The sequence below is a fragment of the Microcaecilia unicolor genome, chromosome 2, assembly GCF_901765095.1.
Source record: "Microcaecilia unicolor chromosome 2, aMicUni1.1, whole genome shotgun sequence".
Taxonomy (NCBI): Eukaryota; Metazoa; Chordata; class Amphibia; order Gymnophiona; family Siphonopidae; genus Microcaecilia; species Microcaecilia unicolor.
Window position 1 is genome coordinate 3065743 of NC_044032.1, and position 26889 is coordinate 3092631.

Sequence of the window (26889 nt, forward strand, 5' to 3'; positions counted from 1 at the left end):
AAGGCAGGACATGGCAGGAGCGTGTGTTTAAAGGTCCTGAAACTGTAAGTCTATTTCAACTTTTGCCCAGGTCCAGAAAAAAGTAGTGCAGCGGTGGTGGGGGTAGAGGAGAGGGAGGGAATGCTGGACATGCCACCCCCACCCCTGTATGCTGCCACCTTTAGCAAGACACCGGCCCTGATCCCATGACTATTTAATCTCTCGAGAGGGAGTTTGTCAAATGTCTTCAGAAAAGATGCTTATCATCCAAAAAAAATTCAAGCACACAGGAAAGCAAAACACACTTCCCCCTTTTTTTGTGGGTATAAGAAAACAAGGCTTCTGTAACAGTCAAATGAGGAAACGCGTCATTAGAGATATGGTCAGTTTGACTATAGGCAAGAACAGGGGCTTGTTTTATCCCTGAGCCGACAGAGAAACCAGCTTTTGGGGAGAATAAATTAGCTGTGACCCACCTGAGACACTACAGCGCACAGAGCTTTCAAGAGAAGATTATCAGAAGCTAAAGGATGTTTTAAAGAACAAGGGATTCAAACAAGGAAGATGTTAATGAGGATTTTCCCTGTCTGGAGTCTGATGATTCTTTGCCCAGGTAAGAGCTTAATGGATTAAGTTTATTTATGGATTAAAGGCAGATGAGGTACCAATTGAATTCTAGTATGTCAAAATGCAGTTGGAGTTTAGAAACCCAGGGGAACAGTGAACGATTAGGGACAGGAATATAAGAAAGTAAGTGGTACCTTGCAGGCTCAAACCAAAACCCAATCAAGTCCGCATCACATCTCTAACTGTGGCAAATGCAAGTCATTAGGAGACACCTTGCAAATCCCCAAGAGAACATCCATTTCCTGTGGTTCACCTCCAGGGTTAATCAGTGGCTTTCAGAGACCACATTTCTAATACTGGTTTTATGTATTTGTCTCCAGGATCTAATTCAACCCTCTTTTAAACCCTTAGGCAACCAATTCCACAGCTTCACTGTGTATTGAATGAACAAATATTTTCCCTAATTTGTTTTAAATGGGAAGGCGGTAGAACGAGAGGACATGAAATGAGATTGAAGGGGGGCAGACTCAGGAAAGATGTCAGGAAGTATTTTTTCACGGAGAGGGTGGTAGATGCTTGGAATGCCCTCCCGCGGAAGGTGGTGGAGATGAAAACGGTAACGGAGTTCAAACATGCGTGGGATGTGCATAAAGGAATCCTGTGCATAAGGAATGGATCCTCAGAAGCTTAGCTGAAATTGGGTGGCAGAGCAGGTGGGGGGAAGAGGGGGTGGTGATTGGGAGGCGAGGATAGGGGAGGGCAGACTTGTACGGTCTGTACCAGAGCCGGTGATGGGAGGCGGGACTGGTGGTTGGGAGGCGGGGATAGTGCTGGGCAGACTTATATGGTCTGTGCCCTGAAAAGGACAGGTACAAATTCAAGGTAAGGTATACACATATGACTTTGTCTTGGGCAGACTGGATGGACCATGCAGGTCTTTTTCTGCCGTCATCTACTATGTTACTATGTTACCTGTTAGTTTAATGATGCGCATCGCCTAGTCTCAGTACTGTTTAAAAGGGTAAATAACTATTCCTTTGTTACACATTTTACTCACATCTCTCATCTCTTTCCCTAATCCGTTTAGCGTTTCCTTTTAGGGGATCTGTTCTATCCCCATTATCATTTTTTTACCTTTTCTAGTCCTGTGATATCATTTTGGGATGGGATGACCGAAACTGCCATTAATACTCAACATACAATTACAACATGGAGCAGTACAGAGATTATGACACTTTTTTTTAGTCTGCGTTCCTTTCTGAATAACCCCTAACATTCTCCTTGCTTTTTTGACCGTTGCTGCACGCTGAGTTGAGAATTTTAAATATATTGAGAATTTTAAATATATTGTCCACAATGACGCCAACATCCTGTAACAGTATTTTGGATTCTATTTTTGCACTTGTTCACATTACATTTCATTTTCCATTTAGAGGCTCAGTACTCCAGTCTTTCAAATCCTTCTGCCAACTCTGACTCAAACACTGCTATTTACCCTGCCGGTCAATTGGGCTCCTATCCCCCCTTCAGTCCGTTCAGAACTCTGCTGCACGTCTTATCTTCCGCCTGAACCGATATACTCATATCACCCCTCTCCTCAAGTTACTTCACTGGCTTCCGATCAGGTACCGCATTCAATTCAAGCTTCTCCTACTAACCTACAAATGCACTTGATCTGCAGCCCCTCCTTACCTCTCTACCCTCATCTCCCCTTACGTTCCTACCCGTAACCTCTGCTCTCAAGACAAATCCCTCCTCTCAGTACCCTTCTCCACCACCGCCAACTCCAGGCTCCACCCTTTCTGCCTCACCTCACCCCACGCGTGGAACAAACTCCCTGAGCCCATACGCCAGGCCCCCTCCCTGCCCATCTTCAAATCTCTGCTTAAAGCCCAACTCTTCAATGTTGCTTTCGGCAACTAACCTCTACACCTCTACCCAGGAAAGCTAGACTGCCCCAACTTGACATTTCGTTCTTTAGATTGTAAGCTCCTTTGAGCAGGGACCGTCCTTCTTTGTTTATTTTGTACAGCGCTGCGTAACCCTAGTAGCGCTCTAGAAATGTTAAGTAGTAGTAGAGTCAGGGCCCCAGGTCCAGCACCCCCCCCCCCCCCCCCCCCCCCCCCCCCCCCACATCAGCCTCACTACTTACTAGGACCTACAGTACTGAATGAAAACCAGTACAGTGTTGTAGGCCCACTCTCTAGTCTACCACTGTGCTTCTGCCAGGTCTGCCTCCTCTGACATGAAGAACCATCAAAACTAAAACAAAAAAAGGAGGTAAAAACCCTCACGGAACCGTGAGATATAAAACAAAAAGTGAGGAGAATGAATGAGGATACCAAAAAATTATTTATTCACATGAAAAATAAAAATTAAAAAGTAACATAATGTACATAAAAATGACCCTATCTTTTTTAATTTGTTTAATTTCAGATCTAAAGGAATTCATGCGTTTGTTAAAATCTTCATGTATCTGTTCAAAATTGCTGTCTGTTTTCTTTAATATATCGATTGATCCATTGTATTCGGTTTTAAGATTATCACTTCTTTTCTTAGAAGTTTCTGCCAATAGTATCATTAGGTCTAATGAACATTTGTTCAAAATTGCACACCACTGATCTAAAAAATCTTGATCATCTGTAAACATAGTGGGTGCTTTGGTGATCCTTAGGCCTCGTGGGATCCGTTTGTTTCTACAATAATCGATGAGAGTCATGAAATGCATTTCATTTCTGATGAAATTTTTCCTCATATTCGTCAGATTAAACCAAGAGTCTTCGAGGGATTCTGTAGTATTTTCATTATCTGAGAATACAGGCGGTTCTTGTAGCAATCTTTGTAAGCGTTCGTCGCTAATGCTAAGAACATTGTCCCACTGTTCAAAGGTCATATGATAACCTCCGAAAAAATCGAAACTAAAACAAAAAAGGAGGTAAAAACCCTCACGGAACCGTGAGATATAAAACAAAAATTGAGGAGAATGAATGAGGATACCAAAAAATTATTTATTCACATGAAAAATAAAAATTAAAAAGTAACATAATGTACATAATGGGTCATTTTTATGTACATTATGTTACTTTTTAATTTTTATTTTTCATGTGAATAAATAATTTTTTGGTATCCTCATTCATTCTCCTCAATTTTTGTTTTATATGAAGAACCATCAGCCAGTGGCGTAGCTAGGGGGGGGGGGGCGCAGGGGGAGCGGTTGCTCCCCCAAACAGACTTTTAGAAAAAAATGGTGCCTATGCGCCGCCGTCACATCCCAATATCGTTCTCTACCTCTGTCCTCTTCCCTCCCTTGCGAGCTTCTCCTGTCTCTTCTGCCTCTCCCATCCGTGTGGCCGTTTTTACAGCCCTGAAGCGTTCTCCATCCGGCACCGGCGATTCAGATAGTCAGCCTTCTTGCCAGCGTCGGGGCCTCTCCTCAGGCGCGTCCTGCCTACTGTAATGCAACATCGTGTTTTCCGCAGAGGTGGGGCGCGCCTGAGGAGAGGCCCCGACGCTGGCAGAAGGCTGACTGTCTGAATCGCCGGTGCCGGAGGGAGAACGCTTCAGGGCACTGAAAATGACCACGCCGACTGTAGAGAGGCTGCGAGCGAAACGCGAAAGATGTAAGACTCGGGGGGGGGGGGGGGGGTGGAGAAGGGAGAAAGAGCTGCCCAAGGAGGCTTTAATAGACATGAGTGGAAGTGAGCCTATCTAGTCCATTGTAAGCAAGGAAGCCGGTTTGGTTAATCTGTTTCCACTCCCCCGCGCAGCCGTCATTGCCGTTCACTCGAAACAAAGCAAGCGAACTTATGAGCTGCTGCCTCCACCTTGATTTTTTATTGTTGGTCCATCTGTAGCAAGTCTAAAGCTGTTTCAGTTAGATAGGCAGTACCTTTAAAGCGGGAGGAGAAAAGAAATAACAATTGAATATCACTAAAACTGCTTCAAAAAATATTGTAGCTAGTAGAAACCACAATTATAAACTCTATAGGTTCAGTTGAGCTCATTTTTCTTCACTGTTCTTGTTCTATACAACACGGATGTCCAGATTTCAGTGAGGATATCCTGTTTCCTGATGGGTTCATCTTAAATGTTGTTGTAATCTGCCTTGGGAAGCCTGCCAGCTCATTTTCGAAAGAGATCCCCGGCCATCTTCCGACACAAATCGGGAGATGACCGGCAATCTCCTGAAACCAGCCAAATCGGTATAATCGAAAGCCGATTTTGGCTTTCCGTCGCGGAGCCGGCGAAACTTCAAGGGGGCGTGTTGGTAGGGTAGTGAAGGCACGACGGGGACGGGAAGGGGGCATGCTCACGAGATGGCTGGCTTCGCCCGATAATGGAAAAAAAAAGGCCAGGCTTGACGAGCATTTCGCCGGCTTTACTTGGCCCCTTTTTTTTCACTTACCTACTTTTTTACCTTTACCTTTCCACCCCACTTATCCCTTTCCATTTATTGTACTCGCTAATTTGTTACTTAAATGTTGTAAGCCACATTGAGCCTGCCGGCGGTGGGAAATTGTGGGGTATAAGTGCTGTAAAATAAAATAAATAAATAAATCAACATTTAGGTCAAATGCTGAGATCGCCGGGTGTAGAGCAGATGGGCGCCTTGGTTTTCAGCCATAATAGAAAACAGTCCCAGCCATCTCAAACCTGGCGAAATGCAAGGCATTTTGGTCGTAGGAGGAGCCAGCATTTGTAGTGCACTGGCCCCCTTGACATACCAGGACACCAACCGGGCACCCTAGGGGGAACTTCAAAAAATTAAAAAAAAAAATTTAAAATAGCTTCCAGGTGCATAGCACACTTACCTTGGGTGCTGAGCCCCTCCCCCCAAAACCCACTCCCACAACTCTACACCATTACCATAGCCCTAAGGGGTGCAGCAGGGCCGGTCTTAGCAAGTGCGGGGCCCTGTGCAGGCCAAGGGGGGGGGGGGCATCCTAGCCCTGCCCCTAGCCCCACCCCCACCCTAGCTCCACCCCATTGATAAGATTATTCAATTTTTTATTTATGAAATTTCAAATAAAGACAAATGAAGCTAAACTTGTACAGAAAAACTGATTGAAATAATGAGCACAATGCTATCATGAAACCCCCCATCCCCCGAAATTATTCAGTTCAAGTCCACTACAATTAGTAGTTCCAATTCTCATAACAAAGGAGAATAAAGGAAAAATATTAATTAAGAAGAAAAGATCCAGTACTTTCAAATTCCCCTATTACTCTGTAACCCATCAAACCAGAGAGGCAACACAGAGATCCCCAACCCCAAGTAGCCAAAAAAGATGTAAGTGCATAGGTTCCCATTTAAAAAAAAAAAAGCACAACACATTTACAGTACCAAATGTTTCCATAAATCAGCTATATTAGAGATAGACTTTTAATTAAATTTAGATATTAGATATGTATCATATGACAAAGAATAAAGTGGTTGCTCAAAGCATATACTAACCACAATTGCTCAACTGCAAAACACTATGCACAACTTTGTACAAAAACACACTCAGAACCTTACTGTACCATAAATATTACACTGTGCAGAACCTAATACACCAATATACCACCCATACGGAAAATGCAGACCGTCAACAATATGAAACAAGGGATCATAATATCATGATACGTGTAGAGCCAAAAAACACCCTTTTAGGGTGGATAGTGTTCACAATGAGCTCCTTTTATTAACGACCATATGTAGATCCTTCAAGAGGTAGTGTGTCATGATTTAGGCTCTACACCCTTTCTGATATTTTGGTGCCACCTCAGTAAGGCCAACACATAATCTCTCCACTGCAAAACACTATACACAAACTTGTGCAAAAACACACTCATATCCTTACTAAACCATAACAGCACTAATTCCAAGGACAGGACGAGCTACAACCTTATGCGTGGAAAGGCACCACTGTAATTACTCCGGGCTCTAAAACACCAGTACACAACCTAGTGAAAAAAACAAAAAGGGCTGCAAATACTACATGCTAGCAGAATACTGCACCTTGATCACACATGAAAAACACATGACACAACAGATATGACACATGGAACTAGAAATAAAAAAATTATGAAGGCAAAATACTGAACTGGAAAGTTACCTCAAGAAGTTAGACTCGGCATGCAACAATACTATAAAAATTGAAACTTACATGCAAAATATCACAGATGCACATTTCTAAGAGCTGACATATTCCAATTAATAAATTCTGAATAAAATACTTTTTTCTACCTTTGTTGTCTGGTCATTTAGTTTTTCTATTCGCTTTGGTCCCAGTGGCTTCTGTTTTATGCAGTGTCTTCTTTCCATTTGATATTTTTTCTCTCAACAAGTCCCCATTCTCCTGTGTCCTTATGTGTCCTGTCTACCATCTGTAGCCCTGTCCCTATCCTTTCTCCAGTTTCAGCATCTGCCTTCAAAGTGTCCCGATCCAGCCCTTAAATTCAGCAATTTTCCCTCCATCCATATCCACCATTTCTCCTCATCCCCTCCATCCATGTGCATCTACTTTCCTCCCCTCCCCTACATCCATGTCCGGCATTTCTCCTCTCTCCCTTCCCCTCCATCCATGTGCATCTCCTTCCTCTTTCCTTCCCTCCATTCCTGCCCAACATTTCTCCTCTCTTCCCTGCCCTCCACTCCATCTATGTCCAGATTTCTCCTTTCTTCCCTCCCCTCCATCCATGTGCATCTCCTTCCAGTCTTCCCTCCCCTCCATCCGTCCATGTCCAGCAACCCCTCCTCTCCCCCTGCCCTCCCCTCCGCTTCATCCACCCATGTCCAGCATTTGTTTTAGCACTTGGGAAGCTTGCGCAGATGCCAAAACTACTGCGGGATTCTTGAGTGTGCCCCATGGCAGTGCATTTTTCCACATGGTAAGCATGTGTTAGTGCCTACTGCCGCATAGAAAAAGGACGTCTACATCTTTTTATATCCTTTCAGTGAGATACAGTTCACATAACTGAATACAATACTCAAAGTGAGGCCTCACCAATGACATGTACAGAGAATAATCACCTCATTTTTTTCTGCTGGTTATGCCTCTTTCTATTCAGTCTAGCATCCTTCTGGTTTTGGCCACCACCTTGTTACGTCATTTTGCCACCTTGAAATGTTCTGGCACTCTCACCCTGAGGTCTCTTGCCTGGTCCATGCACATCATCAGCCTCTCACCCCCTATTGCATGTCACTTCCTAGGGTTTCTGCACCCCGAGTGCATCTCTCTGCACTTTTTCACATTAAATCTTAACTGCCAAACATTATACCATTATTTTTGTAATTCACTTCTCATGTTCACTCCCTCCAGGAAGTCCACTCTGTTGCAAGTCATCATGTTATCTGTCAAAGGCAAACTTTTCATTCTAACTCTTTGGCTGTATTACTCACAAAGATGTGCCTGTATCCGAGTCCAAAGAATCACTTTTATTTGAGTGTCGGAGCTATTTACTCACAATCCAAGAAACAGAGAAAGAACACCATTAAAGGTTCTCAAATCTTCAGAGCAAATGTCAGTAAAAATTATGCTGTCAGCGGTGTATACAAGCCTGTCTTGTATTCAGTTCACCTCTTGGCCATCTCTGCTCTTTGTTTGCCTCAAGAGCATCCCGCAAATTTCTCAACCTATGCCCCCCCCCCCCCCCCCAGCTTTAAAGGACTGAAATACAAGCTGGTGCATGCCACAGCCTTCTCTTACATGAGCACGCAGCTTTGGAATGCATTACCTACAGACCTGAAAACAATCAACGAAATAACCACCTTTCGCAAATCTCTGAAGACACACTTCTTCAACAAAACCTACAATGAGAACCGATAACCTCACTAAACCACCCCACCAACCTACTCAGTTATGAAAGCCCACCTTCTATAACTACCCTAATCAATCCCTTCTCTCCTCTCTCTTCCCTACTTAATCTTACAATACTAGCAAATAGGTGGGATAATGTGGGATACAAATGCAATAAAATAAATATGTCCAGTCAGTAGGATCCTTTGCTCAACTACAATATCTTGGAGCCTCCATTAGTCACATCTTAGGATCTTTTCATTGATAATATGGTCATGAGAAATGACATCAATAATTCTTCACAGGCATCCGTGTGGTCGTCGTTTTTAAAGTCCTGAGGCATTCTCCCTCCGACACCAGTGGCGATTCACACAGCCTGCCTTCTGCCAGTGTCGGAGCCTCTCCTCAGATGCGTCCTGCCTCCTCAATGCAACTTCCTGTCTTGCGCAGAGGTGGGACGCGTCTGAGGGAGAGGCCCCGCCCCGACACTGGCAGAAGGCAGGCTGTGTGAATCGCTGGTGTCGGACTTGGAGGGAGAACGCCTCAGGGCTTTAAAAAGGAGCGACGACGTGGATGGGCGCGAGCGGGGCAAGGTGCAAGACTCGCGCGGGAGGAGAGGAAGCAGAGAAAGGCATTGAGGCAGACTTGAGGCGCGCCGCGCGGGGCCCCCTTAAGTGCGAGGCCCTATGCGGCCGCCTCTGCCTAAGACCGGCCCTGGGGTGCAGGGGGGCACCTACATGTGGGTACAGTGGGTTTTGGGGGGGGTTCAACATTTACCACCACAAGTGTAACAGGTAGGGGGGGGGCCTGGGTCCACCTGCCTGGTGCACTGCACCCACTAAAAACTGCTCCAGGGACTTGCATTCTGCTGTCATGGAGCTGGGTATGACACTTGAAGCTGGCATAGAGGCTGGCAAAAAAATGTTGTAAAGTTTTTTTTTAAGGGTGGGAGGGGGTTGGTAACCACTGGGGGAATAAGGGAAGGTCATCCCCGAATCTGTGCAGTGGTCAGCTGGTCAGTTGGGGTACCATTTTGAGGCTTGGTCGTGAATAAAAAGGGACCAAGTGAAACCGGCGAAATGCTCGTCATCGCCGGTTTTATTTTTTCCATTATCGGGCGAAGCCGGCCATCTCTTAAACACGCCCATGTCCCACCTTCAGTACACTGCCGACACGCCCCCTTGAACTTTCGCCAGCTTCGCGACGGGAAAGCGGCAAAGGTGTCAAAAAATCGGCTTTCGATTATACCGATTTTGCCGGTTTCAGGAGATCGCCGGCCATCTCCCGATTTATGTCGGAAGATGGCCGACAATCACTTTTGAAAATGAGCTGGCAGGATAGTGAAATATGACCAGATTGTTTTACTTGGTAGCGTCTGTGTTTCAGGAAGCCATTAAACCAAACCATTGGTGGACATTACCGCAGATTCCAAATTAATCCAGTAAATTTAGTAGTATTTTATGATTGACTATGTCAAAAGTGCTCGACATATCAAATAGTAGGATGATTATCTTCTTGCCTAAACTCAGTTCTTTCCTGAAGTTATCCAGGAGGATGGTCGTGACAGTTTCAGTACTATAAGATGGTCTGGAACCGGACTATGTAATATGGAGTAGGTTTGAAGGTATTCCATCAGCTGTTGTGTGATGATTCCTTCCATCACCTCGACAAGTAAAGGAAGCTACCGGTCTGTAGTTGGATGCTTCACTTCTACTAATTTGAGTACTTTTTGGGATGGAAGTTAGAATGATGTTACCTTTCTCAATAGGAAACAGACCATTAGATAGCATAAAGGAAATGTGAGAATTTAGGCAACTGATAAAATATTCAGGTGTAACCTTCAGGAGGAAACTGGGACAGGAGTTTAAGTTACATTGAGAGGATGCATATTTATTGAGAAAGTGCTAAACTAATTCAGGCATGGGTTGGGCAAAAGAGGACCAGATTCTGACTGCTGTTATACCTGTAGTAAATTTGGATTGAGCTTTGTTTTTAGGCTGCTTGTATCCCCTCCCAAATTAGTACTCACCAACCACCCACAATTTAGAGAGATAAAAGACTAGGAAGGCCAGTGTATGAGAAAAGCAATTCTTTAATTTCTTACCAAGAGAAGGTTACAATTTCAGCTAGTTTCTCATGTGGAGAGCAGGGAACACAAACATGTGGTCTGCCTCTGCCTCTCCAACGCAATGCTCTGATTCAATTGTTTATATACCTTTTGTGTTAAGCAAGACTTCACATACTTCAGCACTTATCTTCCTGAGAGATCATTCTGTTCTCTGTTCTCACAATATATTTTTCCCGTAAGTTGCTAAATCACATTCTTCTGTCCATCCATAATTGCACCTTTCCCACGCCAGCTAGCTTGCCTGTAAAGGTCTTTCCACCAAAACCCACTTCTCCTCTTCCTCTGCTCTCGATCTCAGTTGATAACACCCTCATCCTCCCCGTCTCATCTGCCCGCAACCTCGGAGTCATCTTCGACTCCTCCCTCTCCTTCTCTGCGCATATCCAGCAGACAGCGAAGACCTGTCGCTTCTTCCTCTTTAACATCAGCAAACTTCGCCCTTTCCTCTCTGAGCACACCACCCGAACTCTCATCCACGCTCTCATTACCTCTCGTCTTGACTACTGCAACCTACATAAGTACATAAGTAGTGCCATACTGGGAAAGACCAAAGGTCCATCTAGCCCAGCATCCTGTCACCGACAGTGGCCAATCCAGGTCAAGGGCACCTGGCACGCTCCCCAAACGTAAAAACATTCCAGACAAGTTATACCTAAAAATGCGGAATTTTTCCAAGTCCATTTAATAGCGGTCTATGGACTTGTCCTTTAGGAATCTATCTAACCCCTTTTTAAACTCCGTCAAGCTAACCGCCCATACCACGTTCTCCGGCAACGAATTCCAGAGTCTAATTACACGTTGGGTGAAGAAAAATTTTCTCCGATTCGTTTTAAATTTACCACACTGTAACTTCAACTCATGCCCTCTAGTCCTAGTATTTTTGGATAGCGTGAACAGTCGCTTCACATCCACCCGATCCATTCCACTCATTATTTTATACACTTCTATCATATCTCCCCTCAGCCGTCTCTTCTCCAAGCTGAAAAGCCCTAGCCTTCTCAGCCTCTCTTCATAGGAAAGTCGTCCCATCCCCACTATCATTTTCGTCGCCCTTCGCTGTACCTCCTCACTGGCCTCCCACTTAACCATCTATCCCCCCTTCAATCCGTTCAGAACTCTGCTGCATGTCTTATATTCCGCCTGAACCAATATACTCATATCACCCCTCTCTTCAGGTCATTTCACTGGCTTCTGATCAGATACCGCATACAGTTCAAGCTTCTCCTTCTTACCTACAAATGCACTGAGTCTGCAGCCCCTCATTACCTCTCTACCCTCATCTCCCCTTACGTTCCCACCCGAAACCTCCGCTCACAGGACAAATCCCTCCTCTCAGTACCCTTCTCCACCACCGCCAACTCCAGACTCCGCCCATTCTGCCTCGCCTCACCCTATGCTTGGAATAAACTTCCTGAGCCCCTACGCCAAGCCCCCTCCCTACCCATCTTCAAATCCTTGCTCAAAGCCCACCTCTTCAATGTGGCTTTCGGCACCTAACCTTTATACCTTTCAGGAAATCTAGACAGCCCCTATTTGACTGACTGTACATTTGTCCATTAGATTGTAAGCTCTTTGAGCAGGGACTGTCCTTCTATGTTAAATTGTACAGCGCTGCGTAACCCTAGTAGCGCTCTAGAAATGTTAAATACTAGTAGTAAGGGTATCATAATAGATCATAAATTCCTCAGTTTACACAGGCTCATGTTCTTTAATAATTTACAGGCTTCTCAATCTCCGATAGAGTCTAGCCTCTGCCCTTTTTGACCTGTGCTCATGATTATACAGCTTTCATATATATTTATATGTATTGGTTTTAGGGTGCTTCATATCTTTTCTGATATTTATAATTTTGTGTTCAAAGTATTTTGCTAACTGGTCAGCAGTTGGCACTGGTTCATTAGTAATCATTACGAGTTTTGTATTTAGTAGTTTATCTACTAAAGCGCAAAGTTTCCTGGTATTTAATGAGTGTCCTCCAATAAATTTTGCATAATATTTTGATTTGGCCTTTTTAATCTTATATTTTTATTCTTTTAAAATTTTTCTCTAATTAGTCCAGTTATCAATGTTTTTTTTTGTTTTAGACCAGGTTCTCTCTAGATGTCTGCAGAGTCTTTTCGCTTCAAAATTGTCAGGGGTAAACCACGGGGTTAGTTTTTTTATTGGGTCTAGAAATAGTTTTTACAGGTGCTATCTCGTTTAGTAACGCATTACTCATACTGTCCCAAAGTTGGGTAAAATTTGGTGAATGAGATAATGGGATTAATTGGTCCAGAGGTAGGTTAGATCAAAAATAAATAATATTAATTTTACTTCTGCTTTTAAAGGTTGGTAGATTGGTATCTGATTTAGTGGTGTTGGAAGCTTCTTTCCAGTTTAACGAGAACATACATTTACTATGGTCAGACCATGGACGTACTACTACTACTTATCATTTCTATAGCGCTACTAGACGTACACAGCGCTGTACACTTGAACATGAAGAGACAGTCCCTGCTCAACAGAGCTTACAATCTAATTAGGACAAACAGGACAAACAAGAGATAAGGGAATTTAAAGTAAGGATGATAAAATAAGGGTTCTGAACAAGTAAATAAGGGTTAAGAGTTAAAAGCAGCATCAAAAAGGTGGGCTTTTAGCTTAGATTTGAAGACGGCCAGAGATGGAGCTTGACGTACCGGCTCAGGAAGTTTATTCCAGGCATATGGTGCTGCAAGATAAAAGGAACGGAGTCTGGAATTAGCATTGGAGGAGAAGGGTGCAGATAAGAGAGATTTACCCAGTGACCGGAGTTCATGGGGAGGAATGTAGGGAGAGATGAGAGTGGAGAGGTACTGAGGAGCTGCAGAGTGAATGCACTTATAGGTCAATAAGAGGAGTTTGAACTGTATGTGGAAATGGATAGGAAGCCAGTGAAGTGACTTGAGGAGAGGGCTAATATGAGCATAACAACACTGGTGGAACATTAGTCGTACAGCAGAATTTTGAACAGATTGAACAGGAGAGAGACGTGACCATTTTGGGTCTGAAATAAGGAAGTTGTCAGAGTTTAAAAGTCTATCCAGGTGATAGCCTTTACATAGTAACATAGTAATATAGTAGATGACGGCAGAAAAAAGACTTGCACGGTCCATCTAGTCTGCCCAACAAGATAAACTCATATGTGCTACTTCTTGTGTATACCTTACCTTGATTTGTATCTGCCATTTTCAGGACACAGACCGTAGAAGTCTTGCCCAGAACTAGCCCCATTTTCAGGACACAGACCGTAGAAGTCTTGCCCAGAATTAGCCCCACCACCCAAACACCAGCCCCGCCTCCCAATCTTGGCTAAGCTTCTGAGGATCCATTCCTTCTGCACAGGATTCCTTTATGTTTATCCCACGCATGCTTGAATTCCGCTACTGTTTTCATCTCCACCACCTCCCGCGGGATAGCCTTTAATATGAGAGGATGTTCCATCAAGTTGAATAAATTGCAAGGCATTAAGAAAATCTGAGAAACTTTTTGTATTGAGATCATGAATTTTATCTAAGTGAAGATTTATGTCTCCTACCAATAATATATTATCGAAATTGACATAAGTATTTGAAATGAAATCATTTAGTTCCTCTGTTAGGTTTTCAAGCTGGAAACTGGGTTTGTGAGCCCTTGGGCCACTGCCGAGGAATGGCAGTGGCAGGCAAAACTACCCCACACCAGAGACTAGGCAGAACAGGACTGGAACCCCTTGAGCCGGACTGCAGTTGCAGCAGAGGCAAACAAGCAGGAAAAAGCAGAGCAGGCACACTTAAACTTCACCTGCGCTTGGCCACTTTTCACCAGGAGTTGAGCCCCTGGCTGCAGGTGGCCAGCAGGACTTACTGGGCAAGGCAGGACTGGATACCCACTAGGCGGAGCCAGGACTGAGGGTCAGAGGGGAAAGAAAATATACAGGGACAGCAAGGCAGGGAAAGGATAAGCTAAAGGACAGGACAGAAAGCTGCAAGCAGCCACTAAAACAGGGAACAAAACACAGAACAATCAAGACACAGAACTGAGAGATGCAGAACAGCCATTAAGACACAAACAGACAAAGACTAACACAAGACTAACCCAGAGACAGGACTAGCAAACAAACAACCTAATCTAACTACCCACTGAATAACTAAAACAGACAAGGAGCAAGGCAAGGAGCCAGACTGGGCAGAAGTGCAACAGCACCCCAACATACCAGGGCCTTAGGCGATGCAAAGGCAAAGCAGAAAGGTTTCAAACTAGCTAATAAGCGGCTCAGCTGCAGCAATCATCGGGAAACTACAGGTGCTGTTCAGGGACAAACAAGAAGAGTAAGTCTGGTAGTCTGGAAGATCCGGACCGGACTGGGCTGAAGTCTGGAACGGGTAGGAACAGCAAGACAGTCTATGGCAGTTCATAGCAGCCACCGGTTCTGGCCACCAGAGGGCGAGATGAGCACCCACAAGGAAACATTCACAGACCTGACATCCTCCTCAGATAGATTCCATTTACCAGGAGGACGATATAGTAGGATACTACAGAATTGTTTTGATAGAGATTCATCTGAAACAAGACAGGGAAGGATTTCAAGATGAGGTGATAATTGTTTTGAGATCACATTCACTTGGAAGAAAGATTCCTAGATTATAGCCCCTTCCTTTTTTTTTTTTTAAATTCTAGTTAGGTGTGAGATGTGGGAACCTGATGGACAAATATCGTGAATAATGGGACTCTCTTTAGAATGTAACCAAGTTTCAGTTATTTGGGTGAGGTCAAACTGTTAATATTGTTCTCCCTGTTCTTTTCATAGGAGGATCTTGGGGGCTAAGGGGACCACGGGAAGTGAAAAGTTTCCTTGGAGGGTCACTCTCTCTGCAGTGCCAGTATAATGAATATTATAAGAATAACAAGAAATACTGGTGTAGGGGAGAGACATCCTGTGAGAAGCTTATTGAGACAGAACCAAACAGCTTTGTGACGATGGACAGACTTTCTATCAGTGACAACAACGCAGTGCTCACATTCAGAGTGACCATGGAGCAGCTGAGCAACACAAACAGTGGGGCATACGAATGTGGGATAAACAAGTATGGCATTGATCTCTTGCACCGTGTATACGTGACTGTTCTTCCAGGTGAGTCCAGATCCTTGTATTCCTTAGTAATAAGATAACTTCCTCTATGAATACTCACTCCTCATGAAGTCTTATTTCAGCATTATGTAACTGGGGTGAATAAGATTGTTAGTCTGTCTGTCTGTGGGTCTCCAGCGTTGTGATTCCTCAGAAATAGACAGGGTTGCTGCCAGTCTGACATACAGCACCTGCAGGTATCAGTATTAAATCAGTTTTACTCACACTGAATTTTCTAAGGCACCTGGAAGAACTGAGGGCGTCTTTTACTAAGGCACGCTCACGTTTTCAGTGTGTGTTAAAATTGTGTGCGTGCTAAACGTTACAGACGCTCATAGGAATGCATTGGCGTCTCTAACGTTCAGCGCAGACCCCCTAAATTCACAATAAGGAATGAACATCCCTAATGAAAGCAGGGGGTAGCACCGTGCTGTGATACCAGGTTCAAAATAAAACTGGGAACATAAACAGTTACAGTCTTCATAAAGCGAATGCTACATACCTGTAGAAGGTATTCTCCGAGGACAGCAGGCTGATTGTTCTCACTGATGGGTGACGTCCACGGCAGCCCCTCCAATCGGAATCTTCCTAGCAAAGTCCTTTGCTAGCCCTCGCGCGCCCGCGCGCACCGCGCATGCGCGGCCGTCTTCCCGCCCGAAACCGGCTCGAGCCGGCCAGTCTCGTATGTAGCACAAGAGAAACAAGGGAAGACTCAACTCCAAAGGGGAGGCGGGCGGGTTTGTGAGAACAATCAGCCTGCTGTCCTCGGAGAATACCTTCTACAGGTATGTAGCATTCGCTTTCTCCGAGGACAAGCAGGCTGCTTGTTCTCACTGATGGGGTATCCCTAGCCCCCAGGCTCACTCAAAACAACAACCAAGGTCAATTGGGCCTCGCAACGGCGAGGACATAACTGAGATTGACCTAAAAAATTTACCAACTAACTGAGAGTGCAGCCTGGAACAGAACAAACAGGGCCCTCGGGGGGTGGAGTTGGATCCTAAAGCCCAAACAGGTTCTGAAGAACTGACTGCCCGAACCGACTGTCGCGTCGGGTGTCCTGCTGCAGGCAGTAATGAGATGTGAATGTGTGGACAGATGACCACGTCGCAGCTTTGCAAATTTCTTCAATGGAGGCTGACTTCAAGTGGGCTACCGACGCAGCCATAGCTCTAACATTATGAGCCGTGACATGACCCTCAAGAGCCAGCCCCGCCTGGGCGTAAGTGAAGGAAATGCAATCTGCTAGCCAATTGGATATGGTGCGTTTCCCTACAGCCACTCCCCTCCTATTGGGATCAAAAGAAACAAACAATTGGGCGGACTGTCTGTTGGGCTGTGTCCGCTCCAAGTAGAAGGCCAATGCTCTCTTGCAGTCCAATGTGTGCAGCTGACGTTCAGCAGGGCAGGAATGAGGACGGGGAAAGAATGTTGGCAAGACAATTGACTGGTTCAGATGGAACTCCGACACGACCTTTGGCAGAAACTTAGGGTGAGTGCGGAGGACTACTCTGTTATGATGAAATTTGGTGTAAGGGGCCTGGGCTACCAGGGCCTGAAGCTCACTGACTCTACGAGCTGAAGTAACTGCCACCAAGAAAATGACCTTCCAGGTCAAGTACTTCAGATGGCAGGAGTTCAGTGGCTCAAAAGGAGGTTTCATCAGCTGGGTGAGAACGACATTGAGATCCCATGACACTGTAGGAGGCTTGACAGGGGGCTTTGACAAAAGCAAACCTCTCATGAAGCGAACAACTAAAGGCTGTCCTGAGATCGGCTTACCTTCCACATGGTAATGGTATGCACTGATTGCACTAAGGTGAACCCTTACAGAGTTGGTCTTGAGACCAGACTCAGACAAGTGCAGAAGGTATTCAAGCAGGGTCTGTGTAGGACAAGAGCGAGGATCTAGGGCCTTGCTGTCACACCAGACGGCAAACCTCCTCCATAGAAAGAAGTAACTCCTCTTAGTGGAATCTTTCCTGGAAGCAAGCAAGATGCGGGAGACACCCTCTGGCAGACCCAAAGAGGCAAAGTCTACGCTCTCAACATCCAGGCCGTGAGAGCCAGGGACCGGAGGCTGGGATGCAGAAGAGCCCCTTCGTCCTGCGTGATGAGGGTCGGAAAACACTCCAATCTCCACGGTTCTTCGGAGGATAACTCCAGAAGTAGAGGGAACCAGATCTGACACGGCCAAAAAGGAGCAATCAGAATCATGGTGCCTCGGTCTTGCTTGAGTTTCAACAAAGTCTTCCCCACCAGAGGGATGGGAGGATAAGCATACAGGAGGCCCTCCCCCCAATCCAGGAGGAAGGCATCCGATGCCAGTCTGCCGGGGGCCTGAAGCCTGGAACAGAACTGAGGGACTTTGTGGTTTGCTCGAGATGCGAAGAGATCCACCAAGGGGGTGCCCCACGCTTGGAAGATCTGGCACACCACTCGGGAGTTGAGCGACCACTCGTGAGGTTGCATAATCCTGCTCAGTCTGTCGGCCAGACTGTTGTTTACGCCTGCCAGATATGTGGCTTGGAGCACCATGCCGTGACGGCGAGCCCAGAGCCACATGCTGACGGCTTCCTGACACAGGGGGCGAGATCCGGTGCCCCCCTGCTTGTTGACATAGTACATGGCAACCTGGTTGTCTGTCTGAATTTGGATAATTTGGTGGGACAGCCGATCTCTGAAAGCCTTCAGAGCGTTCCAGATCGCTCGCAACTCCAGAAGATTGATCTGTAGATCGCGTTCTTGGAGGGACCAGCTTCCTTGGGTGTGGAGCCCATCGACATGAGCTCCCCATCCCAGGAGAGACGCATCCGTGGTCAGCACTTTATGTGGCTGAGGAATTTGGAAAGGACGTCCCAGAGTCAAATTGGACCAAATCGTCCACCAATACAGGGATTCGAGAAAACTCGTGGACAGGTGGATCACATCTTCTAGATCCCCAGCAGCCTGAAACCACTGGGAAGCTAGGGTCCATTGAGCAGATCTCATGTGAAGGCGGGCCATGGGAGTCACATGAACTGTGGAGGCCATGTGGCCCAGCAATCTCAACATCTGCCGAGCTGTGATCTGCTGGGACGCTCGCACCCGCGAGACGAGGGACAACAAGTTGTTGGCTCTCGCCTCTGGGAGATAGGCGCGAGCCGTCCGAGAATCCAGCAGAGCTCCTATGAATTCGAGTCTCTGCGCTGGGAGAAGATGGGACTTTGGGTAATTTATCACAAACCCCAGTAGCTCCAGTAGGCGAATAGTCATCTGCATGGACTGCAGGGCTCCTGCCTCGGATGTGTTCTTCACCAGCCAATCGTCGAGATATGGGAACACATGCACCCCCAGCCTGCGAAGTGCCGCTGCTACTACAGCTAGGCACTTTGTGAACACCCTGGGCGCAGAGGCGAGCCCAAAGGGTAGCACACAGTACTGGAAGTGGCGTGTGCCCAACTGAAATCGCAGATACTGTCTGTGAGCTGGCAGTATCGGGATGTGTGTGTAGGCATCCTTCAAGTCCAGAGAGCATAGCCAATCGTTTTGCTGAATCATGGGGAGAAGGGTGCCCAGGGAAAGCATCCTGAACTTTTCTTTTACGAGATATTTGTTCAGGGCCCTTAGGTCTAGGATGGGACGCATCCCCCCTGTTTTCTTTTCCACAAGGAAGTACCTGGAATAGAATCCCAGCCCTTCTTGCCCGGATGGCACGGGCTCGACTGCATTGGCGCTGAGAAGGGCGGAGAGTTCCTCTGCAAGTACCTGCTTGTGCTGGAAGCTGTAGGACTGAGCTCCCGGTGGACAATTTGGAGGTTTTGAGGCCAAATTGAGGGTGTATCCTTGCCGGACTATTTGCAGAACCCACTGATCGGAGGTTATGAGAGGCCACCTTTGGTGAAAAGCTTTCAACCTCCCCCCGACCGGCAGGTCGCCCGGCACTGACACTTGGATGTCGGCTATGCTCTGCTGGAGCCAGTCAAAAGCTCGCCCCTTGCTTTTGCTGGGGAGCCACGGGGCCTTGCTGAGGCGCACGCTGCTGACGAGAGCGAGCGCGCTGGGGCTTAGCCTGGGCCGCAGGCTGTCGAGAAGGAGGATTGTACCTACGCTTGCCAGAAGAGTAGGGAGCAGTCCTCCTTCCCCCAAAAAATCTTCTACCTGTAGAGGTAGATGCTGAAGGCTGCCGGCGGGAGAACTTGTCGAATGCGGTATCCCGCTGGTGGAGATGCTCTACCACCTGCTCGACTTTCTCTCCAAAAATATTGTCCGCACGGCAAGGCGAGTCCGCAATCCGCTGCTGGAGCCTATTCTCCAGGTCGGAGGCACGCAGCCATGAGAGCCTGCACATCACCACACCTTGAGCAGCGGCCCTGGACGCAACATCAAAGGTGTCATACACCCCTCTGGCCAGGAATTTTCTGCACGCCTTCAGCTGCCTGACCACCTCCTGAAAAGGCTTGGCTTGCTCAGGGGGGAGAGCATCAACCAAGCCCGCCAACTGCCGCACATTGTTCCGCATGTGTATGCTCGTGTAGAGCTGGTAAGACTGGATTTTGGCCACGAGCATAGAGGAATGGTAGGCCTTCCTCCCAAAGGAGTCTAAGGTTCTAGAGTCTTTGCCCGGGGGCGCCGAAGCATGCTCCCTAGAACTCTTAGCCTTCTTTAGGGCCAGATCCACAACTCCAGAGTCGTGAGGCAACTGAGTGCGCATCAGCTCTGGGTCCCCACGGATCCGGTACTGGGACTCGATCTTCTTGGGGATGTGGGGGTTACTTAGTGGCTTGGTCCAGTTCGCAAGCAATGTCTTTTTCAGGACATGGTGCAAGGGAACAGTGGACGCTTCCTTAGGTGGAGAAGGATAGTCCAGGAGCTCAAACATTTCAGCCCTGGGCTCGTCCTCCACAACCACCGGGAAGGGGATGGCCATAGACATCTCCCGGACAAAGGAAGCAAAAGACAGACTCTCGGGAGGAGAAAGCTGTCTCTCAGGAGAGGGAGTGGGATCGGAAGGAAGACCCTCAGACTCCTCGTCAGAGAAATATCTGGGGTCTTCTTCTTCTTCCCACGAGGCCTCACCCTCGGTGTCAGACACAAGTTCACGGACCTGTGTCTGCAACCTCGCCCGGCTCGACTCCGTGGAGCCACGTCCACGATGGGGGCGTCGAGAGGTAGCCTCCCTCACCCGCATCGGCGAAGCTCCCTCCGCCGACGTAGTAGGGGAGCCCTCCTGGGAGGTGGCCGCAGTCGGCACCGCACGCGGTACCGACGTCGGGGACCTCACCCCGGGCGATGGGCCAGCCGGCGCCACGCTCGACGGTACCGGAGGCGCAAGCACCGCCGGTACCGGAGGGGTAGGGCGCAACAGCTCTCCCAGAATCTCTGGGAGAACGGCCCGGAGGCTCTCGTTCAGAGCGGCTGCAGAGAAAGGCATGGAGGTCGATGCAGGCGTCGACGTCAGAACCTGTTCCGGGCGTGGAGGCTGTTCCGGGCTGTCCAGAGTGGAGCGCATCGACACCTCCTGAACAGAGGGTGAGCGGTCCTCTCGGTGCCGATGCCTGCTGGGTGCCGACTCCCTCGGCGACCCAGAGCTCTCGGTGCCGACGCGGGGAGGAGACCGGTGTCGATGCTTCTTCGACTTCTTCCTAAGCATGTCACCGGAGCTCCCCGGCACCGACGAGGAGGACGTAGAATCCATCCGTCGCTTCCTCAGGGCCGAGGTCGAAGCAGGTCGATCCTGGGGGGGCTGTACCGCAGGAGCCCTCAGGGTAGGGGGAGACCCACCCGAAGGCTCACCGCCACCAGCAGGGGAATGGACAGCCCTCACCTGCACTCCACCCGATGCACCACCGTCCGACGACATCAGGAGACGAGGTCCCGGTACCACCGACGTCGATGCAGCTATCCGATGTCTCGGCGCCGATGCAGAGGGCCGATGCCTCGATGCACTCGATGCACTGGCGGCCAAGGATGAAGGTCTGGACGCTGATGACGTCGATGCACTCGATGACCCCGGTGCCGATGCCGACGAAGAGCCCGAGAACAAAACGTTCCACTGGGCCAATCTCGCTACCTGAGTCCGCCTTTGTAACAGGGAACACAGACTACAGTTCTGAGGACGGTGCTCGGCCCCCAGACACTGAAGACACGAAGAGTGCCTATCAGTGAGCGAGATTACCCGGGCGCACTGGGTGCACTTCTTGAAGCCGCTGGAAGGCTTCGATGTCATGGGCGGAAAAATCACGCCGGCGAAATCAAAATCCGAAATGACGAATTTGGAGCACCAAAACTTTAAGGGAGAAAAATCTCGACCGAGGCCGAAAAGAGGCCTACCCCGACGACGAAAGAAAACTTACCGGGGCAAAAAACTGGAAACACGGGAAGGGACAAACGAAACCCAAGGGGGTTTCCGGAGCACTTCCCGAACAAATTGAGAACTTTTCCGAAGAAAAAACACGTCTATTATAAAACGGACGCGCGAGGTCGACTCTCCGGGGCTCGACACGACAAAAACACAGCCGTACCGAGTGCGGACGAAAGAAGACTGGCCGGCTCGAGCCGGTTTCGGGCGGGAAGACGGCCGCGCATGCGCGCGAGGGCTAGCAAAGGACTTTGCTAGGAAGATTCCGATTGGAGGGGCTGCCGTGGACGTCACCCATCAGTGAGAACAAGCAGCCTGCTTGTCCTCGGAGAATGTTAGTTTTAAAACTACTACTACTACTACTTATCATTTCTATAGCGCTACAAGGCATACGCAGCGCTGCACAAACATAGAAGAAAGACAGTCCCTGCTCAAAGAGCTTACAATCTAGATAAGACAGGCAAACAGACAGAACAATTAAGGGTAAGGGAATAAAAAGGTGAGGATAAAGGATAGGGCAATAAGTGAGGGTACTGAGTAAGAGAGTCATGGTTAGGACAATGGCAATTTCAAGCCAGTTTTGTGTTTCTTTTAACGTGTGATGTGATGTGATATATTCCTTCTATTCCGCCAACTCCCAGCAATTAGTTTCAATGCGGATTCCACATATAATCTAAACAGTGACAACGATTTACAGATATGATTTCTGGAAAAGGAAGCTCTTTAGACTTTTACGGAAAGGAAGGTAAGTGTGCATAGCCCTAAGTGTCAGTTGTAAAGAACACCAAAACTGGACAGCTTGGTAAGAGAAGAATAATTATAATGACCTTTTATATTTAATACCGGAAAGCAGATGATGATTCACCAGCTCTAGATCCCCCCCCCCCCGCCGACGACCCTCTCGACCCCCCCCATCCCACTTCCAACCCTCCCCCCCGCCGCCATCGCCCATCTTTGCTGGAGGGGGACCCCTACCCCTGCCAGCCGAGATCCTCTTCTTCCGGCAAAGATGGGCGACGGCGACGGCGGGTTGGCGGCAGGAGGGGGGTCATCGGCAGGGGGGTCCAGGGCCAAATCTACAGGGGCCCAGGCCCCTGTGGCCCCACGTAGCTACGCCACTGCTTGGAACCACATTTTGTTAAGATTTCCAGATACTGTATCAGCAAGATTAAATCAGTTAAACATTTTACTTCCTCAACGCACTACCAACTAACCACATTCTGGAATTCTCTTCCCCGCCACTGAGATTGTGTAGTCATTACTTAAATTTTAGAAAATTGCTAAAAAGTTGGCTTTGGGTCTTGAAATTCTGATTATTTGTATATGTTTTATCTGATGTTTCAATATTATAGTTCCAGGATATTATGTTCTGGTTTTGTAATCCGCCCTGAACTGCATAGCTAGTGGCGGACTAGAAAACTTGATTTAATGTAATGATATAATAAATAAGTTGTTTGTTTATTTACCTATTTAGATTGAGAACAGTGGCAGTATTCCTAAGTTATTTCACCTCTTGTCGTTTTACAGTAGATCTGAGGTTCCAAACTTACTCAAGGGAAGAAACAGGGTTCGTGGGAGAATCGCTCTCTCTGACGTGCTGGTATGGAAGAGATGATAAGACTGAAGTTAAATACTGGTGTAGGGGAGACAGGTGGAGGTCCTGTGACATTCTTGCTGACACAGAGTTTATTAAAAATGACAGAATCTCTATCACAGACAATCAGACAGCGCTCGAATTCACAGTGACCATGAAGAACGTCACTGCGGCAGACAGTGGGACGTACTGGTGTGGGATAAAGGAAACATGGTGGGATTCCGGACATCCTGTGAAAGTGACCATTCTTTCTGGTAAGCTCAGGTTCCAGCATTTCATTCTAATAATGACACATGTATCAGCATAGAAGGACAGGCAGTTCTAAACACTCGCCATCCCTAACACTAGGTGAACTGGACAGCCAATCAGTGGCGTAGACACAGGTGGGCCTGAGTGGGCCCGGGCCCACCCAAAGTTCTCATGCCCTTCTTATTGGTTGGTGAGGATCCCCAAGTCCCACCAGCTGCAGGGGGGTCCTCTGGAGACAAGAGCAGTTCCCTTTCCTACTTGCTTCAGCCAGTGGCACTGTCTACTTACTGCTGTTTATTTATTTATTTTATTTAGATTTGACTCACACCTTCTTCAGTAGTAGCTCAAGGTGAGCTACATTCCAGTAATCTGGATATTTCTCTGTCCCAGGAGGGCTCACAATCTAAGTTTGTACATGAGACAATGGAGGGTTAAGTGACTTGGCCAAGATCACAAGGAGCAGCAGCAGGATTTGAACTGGCCACCTCTCGATTGCAAGACTTGTGCTCTAACCACTAGGCCACTCCTCCACTCAGCAACATTCCATGTGGAATCTCAAATAGTAACAACATTCCAGAATCTCAAAAAGTGGCAACATTCCATGCAGAATCTTCAATAGTAGCAACATTCCATATATTTATTTAGATCTTGCTCACACCTTTTTCAGTAGTAGCTCAAGGTGAGCTACATTCCAGTAATCTGGATATTTCTCTGTCCCAGGAGGGCTCACAATCTAAGTTTGTACCTGGAGGCAATGGAGGGTTAAGTGACTAGCCCAAGATCACAAGGAGCAGCAGCAGGATTTGAACTGGCCACCTCTCGATTGCAAGACTTGTGCTCTAATCACTAGGCCACTCCTCCACTCAGCAACATTCCATGTGGAATCTCAAATAGTAACAACATTCCAGAATCTCAAAAAGTGGCAACATTCCATGTAGAATCTTCAATAGTAGCAACATTCCATATATTTATTTAGATCTTGCTCACACCTTTTTCAGTAGTAGCTCAAGGTGAGTTACATTCCGGTAATCTGGATATTTCTCTGTCCCAGGAGGGCTCACAATCTAAGTTTGTACCTGAGGCAATGGAGGGTTAAGTGACTTGCCCAAGATCACAAGGAGCAGCAGTGGGATTTGAACTGTCCACATCTGGATTTCAAGACCGGTACTCTAACCACTAGGCCACTCCTCCACTCCACTGTTGCAGTGGCCTCCCCCTTCCTCACACACTGTTTTCACGCATGTGTAAAAACAGCATGCACGGGGGGCAGGATAGCGGCAGTGCGTGGACGGTGCCGGTGGCTGGAGCAAGAAGGAGAGGGAGCTCTTTGCCGCTGGAGAACCTTCATCTGGTGGGGCTTTACTTGTAGTGTTTTGAGTTTGTGGAGACCACATGTGCCCAGCCAGTTTGCCCAGTGGCCCATCCAAAATTTGAGGTCTGGCTACGCCTCTGCAGTCAACTGAGTCACCAGAATTTGAAGGGGCCCAAAATAGCAAATAGAACCAGTTGGGTGGAGTAGGATGGCTGGTGGGAATCCTCACACCCTACCAATCAAAATAGTTTGAATTCTGCTTCTGGGTTTATTATAGCTTTGCAAAATTCCCTCCAAGGAATAACTCCTCCCTTAATCTGCATACTGGTCAATCTGGAGGCTCCCAGACACTCCTGCTTCATAGGGATAGAATTGGGCTTGAGAGATCACCAGAGCACTGTTTTACTCGGTGACCAGTGATGTCACGGCATACACAATTCACATTCCTATTGGTTGAGGCTGTGGGGATTTTCACACATGAGAATCCCACAGACTGTACACCATCATTGCAAAACATAGAATTAATTAGCATTTATCTCAGCTGCAAAATTATCAGACGAACATAAAATATAAGTACATAAGTACATAAGTACATAAGTAGTGCCATACTGGGAAAGACCAAAGGTCCATCTAGCCCAGCATCCTGTCACCGACAGTGGCCAATCCAGGTCAAGGGCACCTGGCACGCTCCCCAAACGTAAAAACATTCCAGACAAGTTATACCTAAAAATGCGGAATTTTTCCAAGTCCATTTAATAGCGGTCTATGGACTTGTCCTTTAGGAATCTATCTAACCCCTTTTTAAACTCCGTCAAGCTAACCGCCCGTACCACGTTCTCCGGCAACGAATTCCAGAGTCTAATTACACGTTGGGTGAAGAAAAATTTTCTCCGATTCGTTTTAAATTTACCACACTGTAGCTTCAACTCATGCCCTCTAGTCCTAGTATTTTTGGATAGCGTGAACAGTCGCTTCACATCCACCCGATCCATTCCACTCATTATTTTATACACTTCTATCATATCTCCCCTCAGCCGTCTCTTCTCCAAGCTGAAAAGCCCTAGCCTTCTCAGCCTCTCTTCATAGGAAAGTCGTCCCATCCCCACTATCATTTTCGTCGCCCTTCGCTGTACCTTTTCCAATTCTACTATATCTTTTTTGAGATACGGAGACCAGTACTGAACACAGTACTCCAGGTGCGGTCGCACCATGGAGCGATACAACGGCATTATAACATCCGCACACCTGGACTCCATACCCTTCCTAATAACACCCAACATTCTATTCGCTTTCCTAGCCGCAGCAGCACACTGAGCAGAAGGTTTCAGCGTATCATCGACGACGACATCCAGATCCCTTTCTTGATCCGTAACTCCTAACGTGGAACCTTGCAAGACGTAGCTATAATTCGGGTTCCTCTTACCCACATGCATCACTTTGCACTTGTCAACATTGAACTTCATCTGCCACTTGCACGCCCATTCTCCCAGTCTCGCAAGGTCCTCCTGTAATCGTTCACATTCCTCCTGCGACTTGACGACCCTGAATAATTTTGTGTCATCGGCGAATTTAATTACCTCACTAGTTATTCCCATCTCTAGGTCATTTATAAATATATTAAAAAGCAACGGACCCAGCACAGACCCCTGCGGGACCCCACTAACTACCCTCCTCCACTGAGAATACTGGCCACGCAATCCTACTCTCTGCTTCCTATCTTTCAACCAGTTCTTAATCCATAATAATACCCTACCTCCGATTCCATGACTCTGCAATTTCTTCAGGAGTCTTTCGTGTGGCACTTTGTCAAA

At 47.2% G+C, this 26889-nt stretch overlaps 1 protein-coding gene across 1 annotated transcript in view; it reads left to right on the top strand.

Annotated features, from left to right (window-relative positions):
- The first annotated feature begins 351 nt into the window (after positions 1 to 351).
- The window catches only part of LOC115461793 (CMRF35-like molecule 8), a 58620-nt gene continuing 32082 nt past the window's right edge, over positions 352 to 26889 (top strand). The window contains exons 1-3 of the mRNA XM_030191835.1: positions 352 to 592; positions 15263 to 15586; positions 23451 to 23771. Coding sequence (XP_030047695.1) covers positions 544 to 592; positions 15263 to 15586; positions 23451 to 23771 — 694 coding nt within the window. The 5' untranslated portion in view covers positions 352 to 543. The remainder of the gene's footprint in view (positions 593 to 15262; positions 15587 to 23450; positions 23772 to 26889) is intronic.